A 22,494-nucleotide genomic window follows, 5' to 3' on the forward strand; every position below is an offset into this window, starting at 1 on the left:
CAGCACACACACACCTTTGTGAGTCAGGCTGTGAGATGGCGTTGACTATGGCCTCCACTGCGGTGTCGAAGAGCTCGGGATCGGGCAGAGCACTGAAGCAGTCCTGCACCAGGCCCTCGCTCTCACTGAGGGGCACGTCCAGCAGCACCCAGGAGGACAGGCATCGCAGCACACGGGCCTTCACCGCCCCGGGGCTGTCCGCCCTGCGCAGCAGCTGTTGCAGCAAGGGACACACTGACCCCCACTCACGACCCAGAGCTCCACGCACCTACACACAGTCAGGAAGGGAGGAGGAGGGACACCAAAACCAGGGTTAGATTATCTATGGTGGATGGCTGGGTGGGTGGAAAGACCAATATGTGAATTAGAAAAGGGAAACCCATGAACATTGTTTTAAATACAGCTAACATGGCTGTATATGACAACCAAAAAATACATATATTGTGCTATTTCAGCTTAAGCTTTTTCTTTAGGCTCAAAAGATGTTAAATGTTGGGTTAGGGTTCATTTGCAACAAAATTTCCCATACATATATCCTTTATTAAATTGGCTTAAGGGAGGACCGGCGGGCCGGCCTGGCGGGCGGACCTCTGACGTCACGCTCATGTCATCATGACTCAGCCATAATCATATACGAAGTTCCCAATGCCCAAATATGGAGTGTGTTGTCTAACCTCAATGTGTCGTCATGACATCAGGCGCAAACAAACCAGTCAGCTCGATATATGGGCACAAAAGGGGGCATGCCCATATATGGGCATGCCCCCTTTTGTGTATTTTTGTGTACTTTTGTGTATTTGTGTATATGCCATATACTGATGACATCAGGGATCTCCTAAAGGGACAAGGACTGACAGATACAGAGATCTCCATATACTGATGACATCATCGATCTCCATATGGGCATAAGAGGGACAAGGACGGACAGATTTACGGCCCTCCCCTTAAGGCAGCTACATGCTCCAAATTAATCCATCCGCCCACCGAACTGGGTTGTAATTACTACAAAATTATGTCACTGAGCAGCGGTGAGGTGGTTACCTCAGCTGTATTTACTCTAGCACCCACCCACTCTTCCAAATGCGCGTTCGGAACCAGAGGGACGCAGGGTCAACCCTACATCAAAGGAGTACGATGGTCTTAAGGAACTTTAGGTCACTTTTAAGTGAGTTCGGCGGGTGGATGGATTCATTTGGAGCATGCAGCTGCCTAAAGAATATCTGCTCTATAGAGGTTGCACCTGTCCCTTGTATCCCCTCCAAGAACCCCTCTCACCTGTCCCTTGTATCCCCTCTCACCTGTCCCTTGTATCCCCTCCAAGAACCCCTCTCACCTGTCCCTTGTATCCCCTCTCACCTGTCCCTTGTATCCCCTCTCACCTGTCCCTTGTATCCCCTCTCACCTGTCCCTTGTATCCCCTCTCACCGGTCCCTTGTATCCCCTCCAGGAAGCCCTCTCACCTGTCCCTTGCGGTACTGTGGCAGGCGGCTCGTCTGGAACTCCTCTGGCAGAACGGTGAGCAGCTCCAGCAGTGCCAGGCAGCGTGCCCGTCCGTCCGCCCCTCCGCCTTCCTCCTGGAACACTCGCACCATCTCTGTCACGGCGCCCGGCCAGGCCTCGGGCATGGTGTTGAGCGCCAGCGAGGCCAGGGCCACGCACAGCCGAGTCAGCACCATCTTGGAGCCCGAGGAGAAGCAGGCGATCTGCGCAAACAGCTGGGTCTTCAGAGACTCGTACTGGTCTGTGGGGATGTCCGACCAGTAGCGGGAGATCTTGGTGTGGAGTGCACTGGCGCCGAAGTACTGGATCTCTGGAACCTGTGGGAGTGGAGATATTTGACACAGACGACAAGAAAATGTGTGTGTGTGTGTGTTAGTGTTGATTTTGACAGCAATTTTTTATTTAGTTTTAGTCATAGTCTTTTGAATAAAATTCCATTTAGTTTTAGTCATATTTTAGTCATCTGAAACGTTTAAGTTTTTGTCTAGTTTCAGTTGACAAAATATCATAAGATTATAGTCGACTAAATCTACAGTAGATTTTTTTTTTTTCAACAATATGTTTATTTATTTTTTCTTTTACACAAAATATTTCAACATTAAAATCTACAGTTGATTTAGTCGACTAAAATGTATTTTGGCGGTGCCTTGATGGTGTCGTAATGCCTGATTATACATTTGGTTGCATGCTGAAAATAGCCGATCTACAAGCTCTGTGAGCTTGTAGATCGGCTATTTTCAGAGCGCAACACCGAGCGCAACCAAACATAAAATGACTTGTCTTTTAGTTCTACTGGATCTCTTCTCCACTAGTCTCTCTCTAACATTTTAGTCTAGTTTTTATTTGTTGACGAAATTGTCAATATATTTAGTCTTACGATAGTCATCGTAGCTTAGTTTTTATTTAGTTTTTATTTAGTTTTCGTCAGTGAAAAAAGGTAGTCGACCAACATTTTTTGTCATAGTTTTAGTCGACGAAATCAACACTGGTGTGTCTGTGTGTGTACACGTGTACATGTCATACCTTATCTGGGCTGAGCAGTGCCCAACAGAACTGCCAGGCTTGAGGTGAGACCTGGGCCTGCATCAACCATTTCTGGGCCAAGTTCTTGTTCTCTATATTGGGATCATAGTACAGCTGGTGGAGGGCCTAAGAGGAGAGCAAGGAAACGAGACGGAGAAGGTGAAGAAAAATAACAGCAGAAGGACTGATTCCTGAAGCACGAGTTACTAACAAGGTTTACCCTTAGTAATTGCATCAAGTCTTTTTTGGACATGGGCGGGAAATTAACACTAGGCACCAGTAGAATGCAGTACATATACTTTGACTATGGATGGTAGGTAATATATGCTATCAGTCACTTTGGCAAGTAAGCAGCATTAATGTGAGTGTATTCTATTTTGAAAACCCTATTGGACTTGTAGAATAGTGCAGTGCATAGTAGCTGGCAGCTGGTGACTTTTTTGATTGTTCAAGTGCCACTCTTATGGTCAGAAACTCTATTGTACAGACGGTCCGGTTTGTCTGTTATTGTCCCCAAGCTGGGTGTCCAGAGCCCTGACAAATAGCTGTAAAACACAAAATTGTCCCGGATTTCAAGACAATTAAAATTATAATAGTTGTTTTCCGCGCAGATAGATGTTTATGTTCTGTTCTGTTGAACGGTGCAGTCATTAGGTGTGCTAAGTGCTGAAATAATTCATTGTCCCCCATCCAGAAGAAAGTGCCTATGGCGTGCATATATACACAATCATTGGAAACCTGAATAAGACTGCTTTTCACCACCAATATAATTCCAATTCAAAGTAGATTGACTTCACATATTTGATACACATTACTGTTGATTATCTGTACACATATTCCTACTATATGCACCTTGTCGTTAAGAGCGTCTGCCCTGAGATTTGGGAGGTCGAGGTTCAATCCCCAGCTGAGTCATAACAAAGACTATTAAAATAAATGGTAACCAATGCCTCCCAGTCCCTGCTTGGCACTCAGCAAAATAAGCATCAAGGGTTGGATCGGGGGTAAGTCCCTGCAACATACTAGCGTCATGTCCAGGTATCCATCTATTCATGCGCATGCATGAACATGTACATGAACCTGTGTGCAAGACCATGCGCAATTGCGCATTCATTTAACTGTCGCGGTTTGGATGTTAATATGTCACCCTATTTACTGTATACTTGACGCAAAATACAAATGTGCTTTATTCTTTCTCATCCCACTCAATACAACCATCTCAATTACCACCCAAATGCGCTTCTGGACACTGCTGAGAAAATAAATAGAGTACTAATCCACAGTACATTGTATGCCCTCCAACCTCCCCCTTTTGCAAAGCTGTCCCTGCACCATGCATCCCTATATGCACTGGTGTGTGAAGGCCAATTTATGCTTTGAGCAACAAGGGTCGACCGACGTGAAATGTGTTGCCGAGCAGCACCACAGCCGACGGTGTCGCGTACATCTGGAAAAATAAAAGGTTGCAGACGCCGTCATAAAATATTGCAAACTCTGATTGTTTGGGAAGATTCACAAGCCTAGCCTACATCCACTTCCTTGTTTACATTTTGTTGCAAGTAACTAGGGTTGGGATCCTTTAAGATTGTAACGATTGCGGTACCTTAACGATTCCCTCTTAACGGTACGATTCCTTAACGGTTCCCTTTAACGATTCCTATGCGGGGTACCAAAAGGACCCTTACAGATCTGTAACTCTGAGAGTTATGGTGGTCCATGACATTAAACGGTTTGAGAAGAACCACTGGTATTGTATTGCAGACGTGAAGTCAACATACCAGCTCTGACAGTGTGATAAACCTAGTTGCGTTGCAACCCTAGTTGCAACGCTGTCGTGTCAGCGAGTCGCAGAAAGTATCAATGCTCAAAACTTGTCTCTCAAAACATTAATTGGCCTAAACTTAGCTATGCACCAACATGTTTCTGCTCCAATGTCATCAAGGCAATTTCATGAACATTGATTATACTTGGAAATGCCAACATTGGGCTCATTTGTTTCTTACAGATCACTCACTGGTTCATGTCTAGAAATAATTGGCTGGCTTAAAAATGTACACCAGGTAATAACAGAAATGCAAAACTGCAGATTGCCATGCTGGTCTTTTATTTCTCCTAGCCCTCGTGTTTCTCCTGTCCCCGATATTTATATGCTTTTGAAATATGGCTCTCTCTTTGGAAACTGTTATGTACAATCTTTCTCATTTGTATTCTCTGTATTTTTCAAATACAGAGGAAGAAGTCATCTTAGGTAAGAGGCACTACAAAGCAACAGCTCAGGAGGAGGTTGATTGATGAGGCTGTTTTCACTTACAGTAGATTAGTAGTTTCATCAGAGCAAAGTGACCACACTTCACGCACAAGTATCCTGACTGTACATCTTACAAGTTATTTCCTATTATATAAGTTATTATATCTTACCCTTTAAGACCTGGAACGCATATGTGTCACTTTAGATTTCTTTGGCTATTCAAAAATAGCAGATATACAAGCTCATAGCGCGGCACCGAGTGCTGCGCTATGAGCTTGTAGATCTGCTATTTTTGAAAAATCTTGAAAACATTTTCTTTTAATTTTTTTTCAAAAAACTCTTAGGATTTAGAAAATATTTTTAAAAATCGCCTCAGGTCTTAATGGGTTAACCCATTAAGACCTGGAATGCATCTGTGTCATTTTCTGATTTGAGCTAAAAAGCATTATTTTACACTTTGTGCAAATCTTTGAATATATATATATTATTTTAAAGCGAAATGTTTTAACTCAAATCTTTGCTTCTGGGGGTCCCTGGAACAAAATATTTTGAGATGGGGGTCCGCGGCCAAATTCATATCGTTTTGGGGGTCCTTGACATGAAAAAGTTTGAGCACCACTGACATAGAAACATAAATGTTTCTGAATACTGTTGGGATTTAGAAGACATTTGTAGAATCGGCTTCAGGTCTTAATGGGTTAGAAAAAAAGGCAAGTGGAGGACAGACGAGAAAAAAGAGAGGGAACATTAATTCATTAGCTCCCTCTAATCCTGCCAGCAGAGAGATCTAGACAGCGCTCTGCCAAATAACACATTTATCCTCCTGTGTCTCTCTTGCCCTCTTACACACAGAACTCTATGCTGCCCGTCAAGCACCAACTATGACAAACACACAGAGAATCTGTTCACTCATCCTGCCTCTGATCCTTGTCTTTACCACCGCAGCCCAGCTCACTCCAATTCTTCCACACCATCTCTCTCTCCCCCCCCCATCTTTTTCCTCCCTCTTCTCGCCCTCCTATCCTCCTCCATGCAGCCCTCGGCAGTCAAACCATTCTCTCAATCTTCCATCTTGACATACACTTCATATTATATACCACACACACACACACACACACACACACACATTTAGGTTTTCAACTGACTAACCGGGGGCGGATGAAGAATGCTTTGAGGAAAACTACATATGGCATACAGAGTAATTGATATAACTGCTGTTTGTAGGAAGGAACATCAATACAACATCAATACACTCACTGGAGGCAGAGAGAGTCTCAGGTGGCCTCTGTCTCTGCCCGTCTACAATCCTGCAGCACAATTACGTGTCCTCTCGCACTTGTACGTGTGAACATGACTGGCTTTGTGTTAATGAGACTATTGTTGACGTGCAGCGGCAGCCCGACTCTGTGTCTGTGCCTGCGTAGTGCGTACTGAGAGCCACGCGCAACAACAACAGCAGCAGGTGTGTAGGTGTGTGTGTGTGCGCCTCAATCTAGATCTTAACAGATGCGTCTCAGTGCTCCACTAACGTCAAACTCTCCTGCTGATGCCGTTTAGAGCAGACATTTCTACATGGGTAGCTCCACATTGTCAGGGTGGTTCGGAGGTAAACACATTAATGATTCATCGACTGACAGACACCAATTACTCCTTCCAAAAAAAAAGAATAGAAATGAACCACTTGTTTTTATTATTGCTGTTATTTTTGTTTTGACCAGAAACCATGCAGTCAAGCCAGACAATAACGATTATAATTCTTCCATCGTGGTCTTATTACTTTTGCCAACATCTTTTGGGTAAGGGGTCATATTTAAAGCTCAATCAATACCATGTGGTTGTTTTAAAATATTCACCTTTTTTGTTTGATCTCTTTCCCCTGCTCTCTAAACGAGGCCATGATAGCGTCGCTGTTGGGCAGAAACCTCATATCTCCATATTTCAACTTTGTATGGTTTTTTTTAGTAAATGAATGCCCTACTTAATCATACAGGGTTAGGGTTAGGTTATGTTAAAGATCACAGCGGACGACACGTTGTGAGCTTGTAGATCGGCTATTTTCACCATTTTAAAATGTTTTTAAAATGATTTAAAAAAAGGAACGGTTTCGGAGACGCAAGGTTTTCTGCCGGACAGCAATGCTATGCCAGTTGAAAGGAGCAGCGGATCATTACTGCGGTCCTCTGCTGTCTCAGGCCAATCCTTATCACATCCCAGTGACAAGAGACACACACAGCCTTATATCAAAACAAATGACAGAAAGATGTCTGGGCATTTTGTCACTTTCATCTCAGGATCTGCCAAGAACCACTGGCATTCTCTTCAGCTTTCAACAAGACTTATATAGGGTGTGTTGTGTGTGTGTGTGTGTGTGTGTGTGTGTGTGTGTGTGTGTCCAACTGTCCACCTGTCCAGATTTTCTACTCAGCCAATTACATGGCAGCAACTCTCACATGATGGTCAAGAAAGACGATCTGCTTCCCATTAAGACCTGAGGCTGATTCTTACTAATGTCTTCTAAAACAGTTTTCTGAAAAAAATATGTTTCTATATCAGTGGTGCTCAAACTTTTTTATGTCAAGGACCCCCAAAATGATATGTGTTTGGCCGCCGACCCCCATCTCAAAATATTTTGTTCCAGGGACCTCCAGAAGCAAAGATTTTAGTAATTTCTTTTTGCTTTAAAACAAAATATATTAATTTGCACACATTTTTACAATTTCTCAAAAATAGCAGATCTACAAGCTAAAAAATAGCAGATATACAAGCTCATAGCGCGGCACCGACACGCTATGAGCTTGTATATCTGCTATTTTTTAATAGCCAAACTTTAAAATAATGCTTTTTAGCTCAAGAAACTTTTGAAACAGATGCGTTCCAGGTCTTAATGGGTTAAAACCGAGCATCAGAATGGGGAAGAAAGGATTTCAGTGACTTTGAACGTTGCATGGTTGTTGGTGCCAAAATGGGCTGGTCTAAGAATTTTAGAAAATGCTGGTCTACTGGGATTTTCAGGCACAACCATCTCTAGGGTTTACAGAGAATAGTGCAAAGAAGAAAACAAAAATTCCTTGTTGATGTCAGAGGACCACTCGTTACAACCGAGGTATGCAGACGAGCATCTCTGAAAGCACAACACGTGCTTCTCTACCTCCTTGTCAGATTTCTAGTGTAGCTCAATGTTATACAGGTATATATCCTATATTAAAATTGCCTTATGGGTGGACGTTGGGTGTCACAAACATAACAACGGACGTAAACGTTAAGCCACTAGTGCCTGTGCGAAACAGGCGACGATGGCCTTGCATGTCGACGAGTGCTCCCTCCACGTATCTCAGTGAATGATATCGAGCTTTACACATGAGTGGTGTGACTTTTCCCATTGCGTCTCATCAGCAGACTGGTTCTTTTGCAACCTGCCTGTGCACGCCACGCATGTCTGTGTGATGTTAGTGTGATGTGGTCTGAAGGGGTCTATGTGCTGGTTGCCGCTAACCATTACTGATGCAGTATTTCCTAGTTGACAGAGATTTAAAAAAAATCCACAATCAAATGCAATGGAGTCCTACATATCCGTCGATTGGTAAATGCAGATTCAACAATCTGTAAATAAATGCACGTTCAGTACGTTTTAAATGTACATATGAACACTAAGCACTTAATAATGCAACTATGCAAGGGTTTTTATTTAGACTAATCGGATTCCTTAGCCTGTAATAGGCCTGTAATAGGCCATTAGTTAGTTGTTAGCTAGTGTGACTCGTGGTAACGAATTTGCAAAAAGTAAGTCAACTTATGGCCAGAGTGGTTTTGATATGCAGTGAACTGTAGCCTCCCTCATATGACTATAGATGGGCACAACCTGGCTTGACCCGAGGAAAAGCTGCTCTGGGAACGTCCTGTCAACGATCATTGCCCTCCTTTAAACTCCTCTTTTAAAAGGGAGGAGGGCTGCTGGTGAAAAAGCATCTCTCTGCAAGGCACAGACGCCATCTGTTCCAACTAACACACACAGTCACGGAAGTGGTTTGAGTGTGTGTGTGTGTGTGTGTGTGTGTGTGTGTGTGTGTGTGTGTGTGTGTGTGTGTGTGTGTGTGTGTGTGTGTGCGTGCATGCATGCATGCGTGCGTACGTGTTTGTGTGTGCCGTTTTGCACACATTCCCAAGGAAAATAAGTACTCCAGTCCAGACGCTGTGAAAAGGCTGTTTCATGGCAGTAGACTTATGTATTCACTCAACAGCGCAATAATGATGGAGGACTAACTTGTGACATTCCAATGATCAAATTCACTGTCAAACTTACCAAACAAATAAACAAAAGTCAACAGCTTGTAAATATATTCTGTGGATCAAATATTCAGCATTTGCCAGTAAACTAACATCAAAACTAGCACAAATCAGTGATGTCTTTAAATATTTTAAAATATTTTATCATTGCAGAATGAGCATGCCATAAAATGATTTGAAAATATAGATTTGAGAATATAGATTTATATATAATTATTTATATTAACTATATTATTAAAAAAATATATATATTAAAAAATAAAAAAATAATAATTAATAAAATTATATCAATTATATAAACATTAATATATTTATAATAACAGATTTGAAAATATAAAATGTTTTGGTAGATTGTGATCGTGATGAATATTACTACGAAAATATTGTAGGCAAAAATGGAGATTGTCGTCTAAACTGAAGCATTTGATTTAGGATTTGGTCAGAGATGGATTACTATTTTTTGGAAAGATGACAAAAAATGAGTTTCAGGGCGAATTTGTCCAGCAAATTTTACTTTTAGTCCCCCCCATTCTATGATCTTGTACATCTGCTATTTTTGATAGAAAAAATAATAATACACTGTTTTTGTAGTGTTTGCCTATAATGACGTGCCCAAAATGGGGATGCCAGGTTGAAAGTGGTTAAGAGGAAATGTTGAACAAAAAATTGTCCATGGTGCCTCTGGAATGGAATCAATATATAAGCACTGTGTAGGTTGGCCCAGAAAACATTTAATATCTGAAAAACACTAAAACTACCGGAGGGGTGCTTTAACCCATTAAGACTTGGAACGCATCTGTGTCATTTTTTGATTTGAGCTAAAAAGCATTATTTTACACTTTGGCTATTCAAAAATAGCAGATCTACAAGCTCATTGCGCGGCACCGAGTGCCGCGCTACGAGCTTGTATATCTGCTATTTTTGAAAAATCTTTGAATATATATATTTTTAAAGTGAACATTTGTAACTCAAATCTTTGCTTCTGGGGGTCCCTGCCCCTGGAACAAAATATTTTGAGATGGGGGTCCGTGGCCAAATACATATACATTTTGGGGTCCTTGACATTAAAAAGTTAGAAAACCACTGACATAGCAACATACGTGTTTTCAAAAAACTGTTGGGATTTAGAAGACATTTGTAGAATCGGCCTCAGGTCTTAATGGCCGGGTTAAAGTGGAATAAAATTCAACGAGAACAAAAAAGGCTGCATAGAGACTCTTACCATCTGCACACTCTGGACATATAACCACACCATGTTTCATGTGTGTGCACCACATACTGTACATAGGCATCTCTGCACTAAAAACAGCAGGTGACTTAGTCTCTGCAGTAGGCGTGACATTTTCCCCGAGCCATCTGTCCACTACAGCACAAAGTCATTCCAGTATCAGGAGAACAGACAGTTCACATTTCATCTATAGTGTGGCACTGAGGAAGGCAAGGGTAATTTACAGCACCCTGCCCAGCTACAGTATATCCATGAACTAGTAAGGGGCGCTCAGTAGAGCAGTGTTGATTTTGTCGACTAAAACTATGACAAAAATGTTCGTCGACTACCTCTCTCCATCTTTCTGTCTGGGGAATGTGGTGACAATGTTTTGGGGTTGTGTGTGAGTATGAAAAAGCATGGGGGGAGGGATATAATACAGGACATGTTATTACATCATTAAGGTCCGTACACGACACCGGGAGTGTTTATTTTGTGCGATTGATTCGCACAAACAACTCCTCGTCCTCGGGTGATGCAGTCTCCTTAATTACTATACTGCCGCCAGATACTCATGCACAAACACGCACATAAGAGATAAGACAGGTGTCCCTTCAGTAAAAAACAACCACTAGATGACAGTCGGTTTGATGTTTATTCATAATCAAGCAGAATGATGCTTCTCTACTTCAAAAGTTAACTTCACCTTGTCCATAATAGCTGTAGCGTGCGGATGGTGGTCGGGACACAGCCTCAAAAACACAGCTAACTAATGTTTAAGGGGTGTAGGATGTCATGTCAGGATAGAAGGATTGGAATCAAATGCCTATTAATAGGGATGCAACGATTGGAAAATACTGACAAGAGATGTCTTAAGATAAGATAACAACTTTTGTTGTTCATTTGTTAGTTTTTTTGTTTCTATTCATTCCCCATTGTGTGCCAGGGAAACAATTAAATACTCATTTTACAAAATAACTGTCCTAAAGTCTTTATGAAACATCAGCCACTGGCATCGGTGAATGTCATCTTATTTGCTGATGCACCAATGGCATGCAACAAGGTGAGTATTGGCCGATACCAATGTTTGGCTAATATCAGTGGTTGAAGTGGGGTCCGGGACCCCCAGGGGTCCTTGGGGGGATTCCAGGGGGTCCCCAGCAAAATGTGTTAATACAGCATGACAATAATTCTAACCACTTTATGTATAATTTATACGTCAAAAATAGCAGATATACAAGCTCACAGCACGTCACTTAGCGCCACACTGTGAGCTTGTACATCTGCTATTTATTAACACTTTGGAAACATCTTGAAAGTGTTTGGAAAAGGAGGGATGGGCAAAGGGGCACGCTGTAAAGGAAAGGGGTGCGCATTTCATTGTGAAATGGAATGTGGCAGCTGGACAATCATTTTTTATTTGTTTTTCATAATCGTTGGAAGCCAAAATAGTAAATGAATTGAAAATTTGACTAATGGCCCAGCATAGCCATGAAATATTACCCAACATATTCATCAGTGATACTACTGCACCTGCCCCATTATATCCTTCAACTATACTACCTGCCCCATTATATCCTTCAACTATACTACCTGCCCCATTATATCCTTCAACTATACTACCTGCCCCATTATATCCTTCAACAATACCTACCTGACCTGTGTGTGTGTGTGTGTGTGTGTGTGTGTGTGTGTGTGTGTGTGTGTGTGTGTGTGTGTGTGTGTGTGTGTGTGTGTGTGTGTGTGTGTGTGTGTGTGTGAGAGTGTGAGAGTGAGTGAGTCAGTGTGTGTTTAGTGGAGTACATGGTGTTGCTAGTACTTGCTACTGTTGAAAAGAAAACCAACATCTTATCTTTTATCTCATAAACAAAGAACCAGAATAAGAGAAAATCATAAGAGAAGCTTAATGAGTGGAACAAAGAAAGAGTGTGCGTGTGCGTGTGCGTGTGCGTGTGTGTGTGTGTGTGTGTACAGATGGTTGATCGTTCGTGCAGTCAGCGGGAGAGGGAAATAAACAGAGTACCATGTTGCCAATGGTGATAATAACCCAGCAACTCATGGTAGATACAAGTCTGAGACACCCACACAGAACTCAAAGTGTCTTAACCTCACTTTCCTAACAACCAACAGCTTTGGGTTTGGCTGTGTCTCTACCAGACTTGTTGTTCTGGCAGGAGGAGAGCTGGAGGTGAGTGCTTGTGTAATGGCTGCCTGGTGCTGCCCGCTGCGCACAGGTGCCGAGCCTTGGGGAGGAGCCGTGCTTTTGCTGTTGCTATGATACCCGCGTTACGTGATACACCATGAAGTAGCGTGTTGACATAAAACACTTAACATAGCTAAATAATTATTACTCCACAGCACGCTGCCCTTTCATGATATGAGAATCCAATGCAAAAATCAGCCGTTCCATTTTTCTTCAAGGTGCTTGGTTGGTTACAACTCTGTTGCATCGTTTAGCCTAAGTTTGTCATTTGGACACATACTGTATGAACCTGATTGGGCGGTGGTACTAAAAGTGACATTGACGTGCTGCACGCTTCGAGCCAACGTGTACATTCCTTCTTTAACTGGGAAAACAGGTCAGTGCCCAAATGGCTGGGCGCTGAAAAGAGGTAGAGTACCTGTACTGGGTTAAGGGCACTGAAAGCACCAGTCCTCTGTTGAAAAGAACGAAGTAAAACGAAGTTAACAGTGAAAAGACAGATGTCTCTGGTGGAGACACCGACACAGCCTAATTTCACATTCCAGCACATCATTCTGTAGACTCTGATAAAACAAAGCCACCGAATCAATGTACACACAACACAATACCTCTCGCTGTACCTCTTTGGCTAAAATAAATAAGCCAGAATCAATAGGCCGGAAGCCGGAGAACATGCTCAAATTAGCCCGGCTGTATATCGTATAACCTACAAAGACCCCGGCGCTCCACCTCCAGCATATGTTTAAATCTGTCAATAAGTGGATAGCAATGCTGTCGATTAATCTTTTCCTCATCTCCAAATGAAAGAGCCCCTCCTCCTTCACAGTCCAGCTCGATATACAGCATGGATCATATCTCAGAGTCCACTTCTACTTCTCCGTTCTGCTCTATTATATTACACTTACGTTATAACTGCCAGGAATTATCTTTCTATCTCACCTTAAGAAGAATACAGAGAAATAGTGTCGTATATACAGCAAGCTACGTCCCTTCTACAGCTTACTGTAAGGCTAATTTATGCTAGCAGCACCCCTCAAATGTTATTCGACAGACATTTTCACCTGATTCGTTCGACAGAAATGACATTTTCAACAGGAAAAAAGTTTCTTTCAACACTGTGCTGCTCCTTAACCATTATGACCTGAGGCTGATAAAAAAAAAAGATCTTCTAAATCCTAACAGTTTTCTGAAAAAACTTATGTTGGTACAGTGGTGTGTTCAAAACCTTTTCATGTCAAGGACCCCAAAATTATATGTATTGCCGCGGACCCCCCATCTCAAAATATTTTGTTCCAGGGACCCAGAGAAGCAAAGATTTGAGTAAGAAATGTTCGCTTTGAAAGAAATATATATGCAAAGATTTGCACACATTTTCACGATTCTTCCAAAAATAGCAGATCTACAAGCTCATAGTGCGGCACTCGGTGCCGCGCTATGAGCTTGTATATCTGCTATTTTTGAATAGCCAAAGAAATCTTAAGTGACACAGATGCGTTCCCGGTCTTAAAGGGTTAAGAAAAGACAGATCTATAAGATTAAGAATAGAGGAGTCAGTGAGCCATTAGTCCACCTCTAGTTCCGAATGGCCTTAGAGAAGGGCCCGCTGTGCTCACTGTCCTGATGTGGTTGGACGCTTACGGACCATTGCTTTGCCTGAAGACACGGATTCATTTCGAGCAACACAGTGACTGTACATCACGAACAAAGTGCCCTTGAGCAACTCGGTGAACCCGGGTGACTTTGTGCATTGACTTTTCTGGCAGTGCAAGCATTGTGTCTCCTGGGTGTATGATACACAAAATTAACAGTGTACTGTTCTGAATTCACCCCAAATGTCCTGTCGCTGGGTGGATGCATTTCTGATTCTGGAGGACCAGGCTTATTACTGTGTAGTAGAAATGTAAAGCAGTATATGTATGCATGCATTATACACACACAAGGATAAAGACAATGTGCCACTGTCTTCCACAGACCCAAAGACTGAACAAAGGACTTTGTATCAGAACCACACACACACACACACACACACACACACACACACACACAGGACCAGGAACCATCCTCTCCCATCACTGAGGATACATAAGCACATACACCCAAACATCCCCACTCTGCTATAGAGTTTTTTTATATTTGTGTTGTAGACAGGGTCTGATAGCATGTTATTATAACTCTTATTCAAAATAATGATAAGCTCACTGCTGGTCAAGTTTTAGTTTTAAGTTTTATCAACTGCTGCTGCTCTTATCCACTTACAGGAAGCACTATTGATTTCCAGATTGATGCTCCAGAGCTGATGTCCGATTGTGGTCCGATTGTGTGTGTGTGTGTGTGTGTGTGTGTGTGTGTGTGTGTGTGTGTGTGTGTGTGTGTGTGTGTGTGTGTGTGTGTGTGTGTGTGTGTGTGTGTGTGTGTGTGTGTGTGTGTGTGTGTGTGTGTGTGTGTGTGTGTGTGTGTGTGTGTGTGTGTGTGTGTGTGTGTTTCCAGTTAGCAGCTGCTGAGGTTGTCAGGTGGTGAAGATAATAATATTAGCGGCAGACTCCCAGACTTCTTCTTCTAAAGCCAGTGGTCTGATGCTGATGCTAATGAAATGCCCAGTTCACACACCCAGCTTCCAGGGGAACTTATCGTCTGGTTTTCATTAAGGTAGATAAGCGCCTTTTTACCGATTCACAAAAACTAATGAAGCACAAACTTGCTACCCTCACTAAATGTTCAGGAGAGAAACTGTTGTGGGTAAAACAAGAAAATAAAAAATTATACTGGATTTCTGCAAGACGGCTTAAACTGAAATGGTATCATTAACCTAAATGTTGACAAACTTCGCAGTAGTCAAGTCTCCTCTTCCTTCGGATCGGTAGACATCTGCACCACCATACCAAATGCCCTGTACCATCAAATATGTGATACCATTAAAAACCTAGAATAGATCCCAGATAGATCCCAAACACCAATTATTACACCTTGATCAGCATTGGCTCTATCTCAGGTACTACGCATATACAGTTCTTACTATTAATAGTAAATACTAATTTACTTCAGTTAACACTCCCAACATTTAACAATTGTTTCTCCTTTTTTCCCCCTTTTTTTGGAAATGAATCGAAGAAGAATATGAATCAATAAGAAGATATCAATCAAATCTTAACAATACCCAACCCTATTCATCATGCTTTATTCAATAACATGATAATTAACCCATTAAGACCTGGAACGCATCTGTGTCATTTAATTTTTTTAGCTAAAAAGCATTATTTTACCGCACGAGTGCCGCGCTACGAGCTTGTAGATCTGCTAATTTTGAAAAATCTTGAAATTGTGTGCAAATCTTTGAATATATATGTATATATTTTTAACTCAAATCTTTGATTCTGGGGGGTCCCTGGAACAACATATTTTGAGATGGGGGTCCACGGCCAAATACATATCATTTTGGCGGTCCTTAACATGAAAAACTTTGAGCACCACTGATATAGAAACATACGTTTTTCAGAATACTGTTGGGATTTAGAAGACATTTCTAGAATCGGCTTCAGGTCTTAATGGGTTAAAATACTAGTGTCTTTAACCATAGGATCATTTGTATCTCTTTGTTGCATGTTTGCTCCCAAATCCAATGAGCTACTCAGATTACAGTGTAGATGAAAATCTCCCTCATCATCCCAAAACCCAAAGAAAATCACTTTATATTAAGGAAGATACCATGCAACTCTGTGTCAGGTTGGCTGTCACTTGTTTTCTCAAAAACTGCTTCACTGACCAAGAGGAGAGGCTCCCATTTGAAAACGAGTTATTGATTTTCTCAATCAGTGTAATACTGACTGACTGATGTTCTCTCTCTCAGGCCAGTGCACACCAAATGAGACAGAAATGTTTCACTTGTGGCCGTACGAGGAGTCTGGATAGACACAACTATCACTCTGCACTGATCTGAAGAAATGAGATATAAAGTGAATGAGAGTTGACCTCTCTCACACACGAACCTACCAGCCAGGCATGCCATTTTCCCTGTGCAAGAATGTGCTTCCTCCCCTTTCCAGGCCAGCTTCTAATCATGAATGTCGCATCAACACCAACCACCCCCCCACTGTCACAGACATCACCCATCCCTCTCCTCCCTCCCTCCATCAGCTCTGCTCTTCTGCAGAAACACCTAGCCACCCCTCACACACAATCTCTCTCTCTCTCTCTCTCTCCCTCTCTCACATAGTCTGTCTCTAGTCTACCCATCCCCCTATTGTCTTCTCTCCCCTCTGTCCCAAACCAGCGGCCACCGGCACCAAGCCACAGGGAGATTCATCACACAGGCAGCGACCTGGCAGGCGCAGACAGACAACCAGCACATCGTGCGTGCACAGTCACCCGCACAGTCGAACCACCAAAACGAACAAGACCCAGAAAAGCGTTCTTATGTGTGAGAGAGCTGGAGCACGTCCACAGCATGTGGGCTATGACCTACAACAGCATCCAAATAGTATGTCAGTATATAGTTTGGTTTAGGTTTATTCTCCCTCTCTTTCTCATTTCATATGACATCACCCATCCTTGATATTCAATGGCCAGTAATAATTTGAGGGCATCATTAAAAGGAATGAACATGCTACTAGAATACTTAAAACCCATTAAGACCTGGAACGCATCTGTGTCATTTTTTGATTTCAGCTAAAAAGCATCATTTTACACTTTGGCTATTCAAAAATAGCAGATCTACAAGCTCATAGCGCGGCACCGAGTGCCGCGCTACGAGCTTGTAGATCTGCTATTTTTTTTAAATCGTGAAAATGTGTGCAAATCTTTGAAGATATATCGTTTTAAAGCGACATTTTTTAACTCAAATCTTTGCTTCTGGGGGTCCGCGACCAAACACATATCATTTTGGGGGTCCTTGACATGAAAAAGTTTGAGCACCACTGATATAGAGATATACGTGTTTTTTTTTCAGAATACTGTCGGGAATTAGAAGACATTTGTAGAAACGGCTTCAGGTCTTAATGGGTTGAATGCCTTTTTTTTTTACGTTCTCAAGAGAGCCCAAATATGTATTGATAAAACATAGCATGATTTTGCATAAATGATACGTTCATATTCTTGTTGCTTTGTACCACAAAGCCCTAACAGTGCTGTATACAGTTTTGAAGTTGTAATGGCTGACATTTTATTATGTAGGCAGATGCCAGGTCATTGTTGACCTGGCATCCTATAGTTAGTTCAATGTACAGATTATTGACATTTTGGATATTCTACTGTAAGACTGATGATAGGTTCTTGGCGTACCTATGATCCTAGATCACATCTCTATGCATTTGATGTGTTACCTTATGTTGTCCTTGCTTATTGTAAATCGCTCTGGATTAAAAGCGTCTGCTAAATGCCTACATTGTAAATTGTAAAGCCAGGACACTAACCTTCTCTACGTTTTCCACGGTGAAGTCCAGGGCGTCCTGTGATGCTGCTATCCGTCCCGGTGTCTCCATTTGTCCGCTGACACTGAGCTGTCGAATCATCACAAATAGGCCAGTCACAATTATTACATAATCAACTGATCACAATTATTTGAGATAATCGCAATAATGTTTTGCATAATTATTAAATATGTCAGTGTTTTCTTTGTATATTTAAGTTATTTGTCACATCTGCCCCATGCAATATGTGATTACGAAGCCTAAAAGGCAAACAGAAATTAAGTTTCTATGCATATGTTCCAATGTCCAATGCCAAAACCACAATTAAATCGATAATCGCAATTATTTGTGGGACAATTAATCGTCAATTTCAATTTGTAATCATGACAGCAGCTGCTGTCAAATCACCACAAATAAGACACCTCGCTCTGACGTTCAACTAGCCTTCCAGTACACACACACATACTCTAATATCCAGTATTATTAAGCATAATGTGAGAGCTTGGCAGTGTTGTAGTTTTGCCTTTATGATAATAGCAGCGCAACGAGCTAACCCCCGGCAAGCTAACAACCTAGCTAGCATAGCTGTAACTCACATTTTATGGCAACAGCTAGCACTGAACATGCTAGCGTCAGCTAGCTATGGCAGACGGTGTATGTATTAACGTTATCCTACCGCGTCCAAGTACAACCTAGTGGTTTAACCTTAGCTATTTGTTTTTTAACAGGGAACGTGATCGTTTTTATTCATATTTTTTAGAATGTATTTTTGTTTTGCCTACGTGTTTTTGTAGTTCTCTTTAAACGTCCAGTAGTTTGTTTGTCACCTCGGTTCTGTTCTGCGACGGTAGTGAGGATGCTGTCAGCTCCCTGCCGCTGTCTGCTCTGTGCGTGACGTCACCACCAGGAGCGGAGTTGCAAAACTTGCCAGGTTTTGTGAATTGCGAGTGAAACAAGCGATAACAAGGATAAGTGGGCACCGACCAGCAGTGGTGGAAAAAGTACTCAAATGTTTTACTTAAGTAAAAGTATCAATACTGCAATTTAGAAGTACTCTGTTACAAGTAAAAGTCCGGAATTCAAAATTTACTTGAGTAAAAGTACAAAAGTATCAAAATGTACTTAAGGTACCAAAAGTAAAAGTACTAAAATATTTGAAAATAGCAGATCTACAAGCTCACAACGTGTCGCGCTGCGATGCCTTGTGATATTGTAGATCGGCTATTTTCAAATAGCTTAGGTATAAAAAAGGGTTAAAGTGGTTAATGTATGTTTCATTATATCATAATTTATATCTGAAAAGTAACTAGTAACTAAAGTTTTCAAATAATTATAGTGGAGTAAAAGTACAATATTTGCCTCTGAGATGTAGTGGAGTAGAAGTAGAAGTATTGGAAATTGGACAAATACTCAAGTAAAGTACAAATACCTCAAAATTGTACTTAAGTACAGTACTTAAGTAAATGTACTTAGTTACTTTACACCACTGCCTCCATGTAAAATTGGCTATTATGTCCGAAATGTAAAAATCAGAAAAATGGTCTACATGATTAGAAAATGCCTAAACATTCGACAATTAAGGTCTAATATTTCTACTGTATATCCAGTCATTTTGGGGCATAAACAAGAAGTTGAAGGATAAAATTAAGTCTGATAATGATGTACCGTGTATGTTCACATCATGTATACTTTACATTACTTAAGACCATTTTTCTAATATTTTATTTTTAAACGTTTTGGGCAAATAGCCAATTTTACATCGAGGTGCCCGGATTCATGATGTCCCTAGTGCCGAGCCCAAAATAAGCGTCACGTGAGCACTTTAAACTATGACTTTAAACCATAAGCAATTACAATTTAGAAACAAGGCCAAAAAACGGCAACCCGCAACTATAGACCAATTATTTGTTTACTAACATTGAGACTGGACGCACAGGTGATTGCAATCAATTCTCAACCTGTTATTTCGGGGTGCGCTGGTTTCAGGACACCCCAACCCCCTCTTGTGGTTTGGCTAGAGAGGCGCGTCCTAGCGAGACCTGACAGAATGGGTTTCATTGATTGCGCGCATACTGGTTGCACGCATACTGAAGAAAACTAAGCACAAAGTCGCTTATAACAAGCATACATGGCAACACTAACCAGAACCTTCAACAATGCTCCCTCCAATCACAAGCCTCATAGCGTTTATCGCCTCTGTACAGTCTACATCCCATAGCCCGGGCGATGGCTGCGCTGTTATTTGTTCTTTAGGCTGCTAGGCAACCGTTGAGTTTACTAGAAAATGTCGTAATGTGTCTAGATTTACTAACAAACTAATGTATAATAATAATAATAATAGTAATAGTAATAATACTAATACTAATACTAATACTAATACTAATACTAATACTAATACTAATACTAATATTAATATTAATATTAATATTACTTTTACTTCTACTCCACTACTTCTACTCCACTACATGTCACTGATGTCAGAGGAACATATTGTACTTTTACTCCACTACAATTATTTGAAAACTAGTTACTTTGTAGATTTTGATTGTTATTACAAAACATACATTACCCACTTCAGCCCTATATACATTTCAGCCATTTGAAAATAGCCGATCTACAAGCTCACAATGCATTGCATCGCGACGCATTGTGAGCTTGTAGATCGGCTATTTACAAAAGATTTGTATGCATTTTATTAATTTGAAAACTTGTGAAATGGGACATTCATAATGAGTACTTTCTACTATTGGTACTTTAAGTACATTTTGATTCGAATACTTTTGTACTTTTACTCAAGTCAATTTTGAATTCCGGACTTTTAAATTATTTCTGCATTGCAGTATTAATACTTTTACTTAAGTAAGAATTTGAAGTACTTTTTCCACCCCTGCATACAGGTCAGTGTACATTCTGGCACCCCCAAAATCCCCGAGTGGCAGCAGTACCAGTACACCTATTATTAGCTATAAAGCAACAGCGTCTCCATGTGTTTCAATGAAAATATTACACTTGGTCTGGTAAAACGCCCTGTTATGTCATTCAATTTATAATAAGACAAATATATTTTCCTGATGCATAATTTATACCTGTTATATAACTAAATAAAAGAGTTGCTGAATTATAATGGGCATTGCACGACTTAATTTGACACTCTTGGACTGTAGACTTATATATTCTGCTACTGTAGATGGATGTAAATATTATAAGTCATTATGATGATGATCTTCCCGTTATCATCCTCTTCAGATTGTGTATGATTTATGGCTAATCAATCATCATATGCCGTAGGCTATGTAAAATGAGTTTGCCACTGTATGTTCGCTGGGGTAGCCAGGCAGTTGGCAGTGGTGTAAAACATTACAGTACATTACTCAAGTACTGTAACATTTTGAGGTCATTTTTACTTTACTGGATTTTCAATATTTTTACTTCTACTCCACTACATTTCACTGATCTCAGAGGCAAATATTGTACTCCACTGCAATTATATATCTGTGTAAATTTACTATAATTATCCACTGCAGTTATATGAAAACTTTAGTTAGGCTAGTTACTTTGTATATTTTGATTATTATTGATTATTATTATTGATTATTTGATTATTATTACAAAACATACATTAACATACATTAACCACTTCGGCCATTTGAAAATAGCCAATCTACAAGCTCACAATGCGTCAAGCCATGCAACCATTGTGAGCTTGTAGATCTGCTATTTTCAAAAGATTTGTATACATTTGAAAACTTGTGAAATTGGACATTCTGCAAAATGTCTATAGCCTTTATACTTTTGGTAGCCTACTTTAAGTACTTTTTGATACCAATACCTTTGTAGGCTACTTTTAAGTACATATTGAATTCCGGACTTTTACTTGTAACAGAGTAGTAGGCCTACCTCTACATTGTAATATTGATACTTTTACTCAAGTAAAACATTTTAGTACTTTTTCCACCCCTGCCCACAGAGGGACAGTACAGTATACTGACTTGGCAACCCGCAGAGCGTCGGGAACACGTGGCACTATATTTGAGAGACCAGAGAGAGAGCGCACTTAGGACACTGCCAGCGTTGCCATGTCCACTTATTATAAGCGACTTTGGGCTTCTTTTTCTGTGAAGTTGCTTGTAATTATTGGTAGTTGCAACGGGTTGCGGTTTTTTCGGGCTTGTTTATAAAGCGTATTTAGTAGTTGCTTATTTGGGCTTGTTTCTTAATGTTGTTTAAACCAGTGGTTCTCAAACATTTTCATGTCAAGGACCCCCAAATTAATATGTATTTGTGCAGGGACGGGACCCCCCCATGCCCATACAAGATTTGTGTTGTTAAAATGTTTCAAAAATATTCCACATTTTCCAAATTTTCCTCAAGATTTCTTTTTTTTAAATAGCAGATCTATAGGCTGCATCGCGACGCGTTGTGAGCTTGTAGATCGGCTATTTTCAATTAGCCAATGTATATATAGGTTTAAAGCAAGGGCTCATGTGGCCTGTACATAGACGCCTCTTTTGGGCTTGTTTTCATAGACCCGGTTGCTTGTTTCTCTGACAAAACCTGGCAACGCTGGACACTGCGCTGTGTGCGTTTTGAGCTTGCCTTCATACCATAGACTGCTTCATACTAGAGC

General features: G+C 41.0%; 1 protein-coding gene across 4 annotated transcripts in view; it reads right to left on the minus strand.

Moving 5' to 3' along the window:
- The window catches only part of LOC308086533 (importin-13-like), a gene marked incomplete at its 3' end in the record, with an annotated part of 48,013 nt that extends 29,267 nt beyond the window's left edge, over positions 1-18,746 (minus strand). For 3 of the 4 annotated variants that reach the window (XR_013933254.1, XM_080430099.1, XM_080430101.1), the window contains exons 1-5: positions 18,650-18,746; positions 17,871-17,957; positions 2,524-2,649; positions 1,461-1,817; positions 15-268 (exon numbers count right to left, since the gene is read on the minus strand). Coding sequence is in view for 3 of the 4 variants with exons in the window: in XM_080430099.1 (XP_080286225.1) it covers positions 15-268; positions 1,461-1,817; positions 2,524-2,649; positions 17,871-17,939 (806 nt within the window). The remainder of the gene's footprint in view (positions 1-14; positions 269-1,460; positions 1,818-2,523; positions 2,650-17,870; positions 17,958-18,649) is intronic. The other variant, XM_080430100.1, reaches the window with a different exon arrangement.
- Between the last annotated feature and the right edge of the window lie 3,748 nt (positions 18,747-22,494).

Source organism: Gymnoscopelus braueri (genome assembly GCF_963280865.1).
Source record: "Gymnoscopelus braueri genome assembly, chromosome: 6".
Classification (NCBI taxonomy): domain Eukaryota; kingdom Metazoa; phylum Chordata; class Actinopteri; order Myctophiformes; family Myctophidae; genus Gymnoscopelus; species Gymnoscopelus braueri.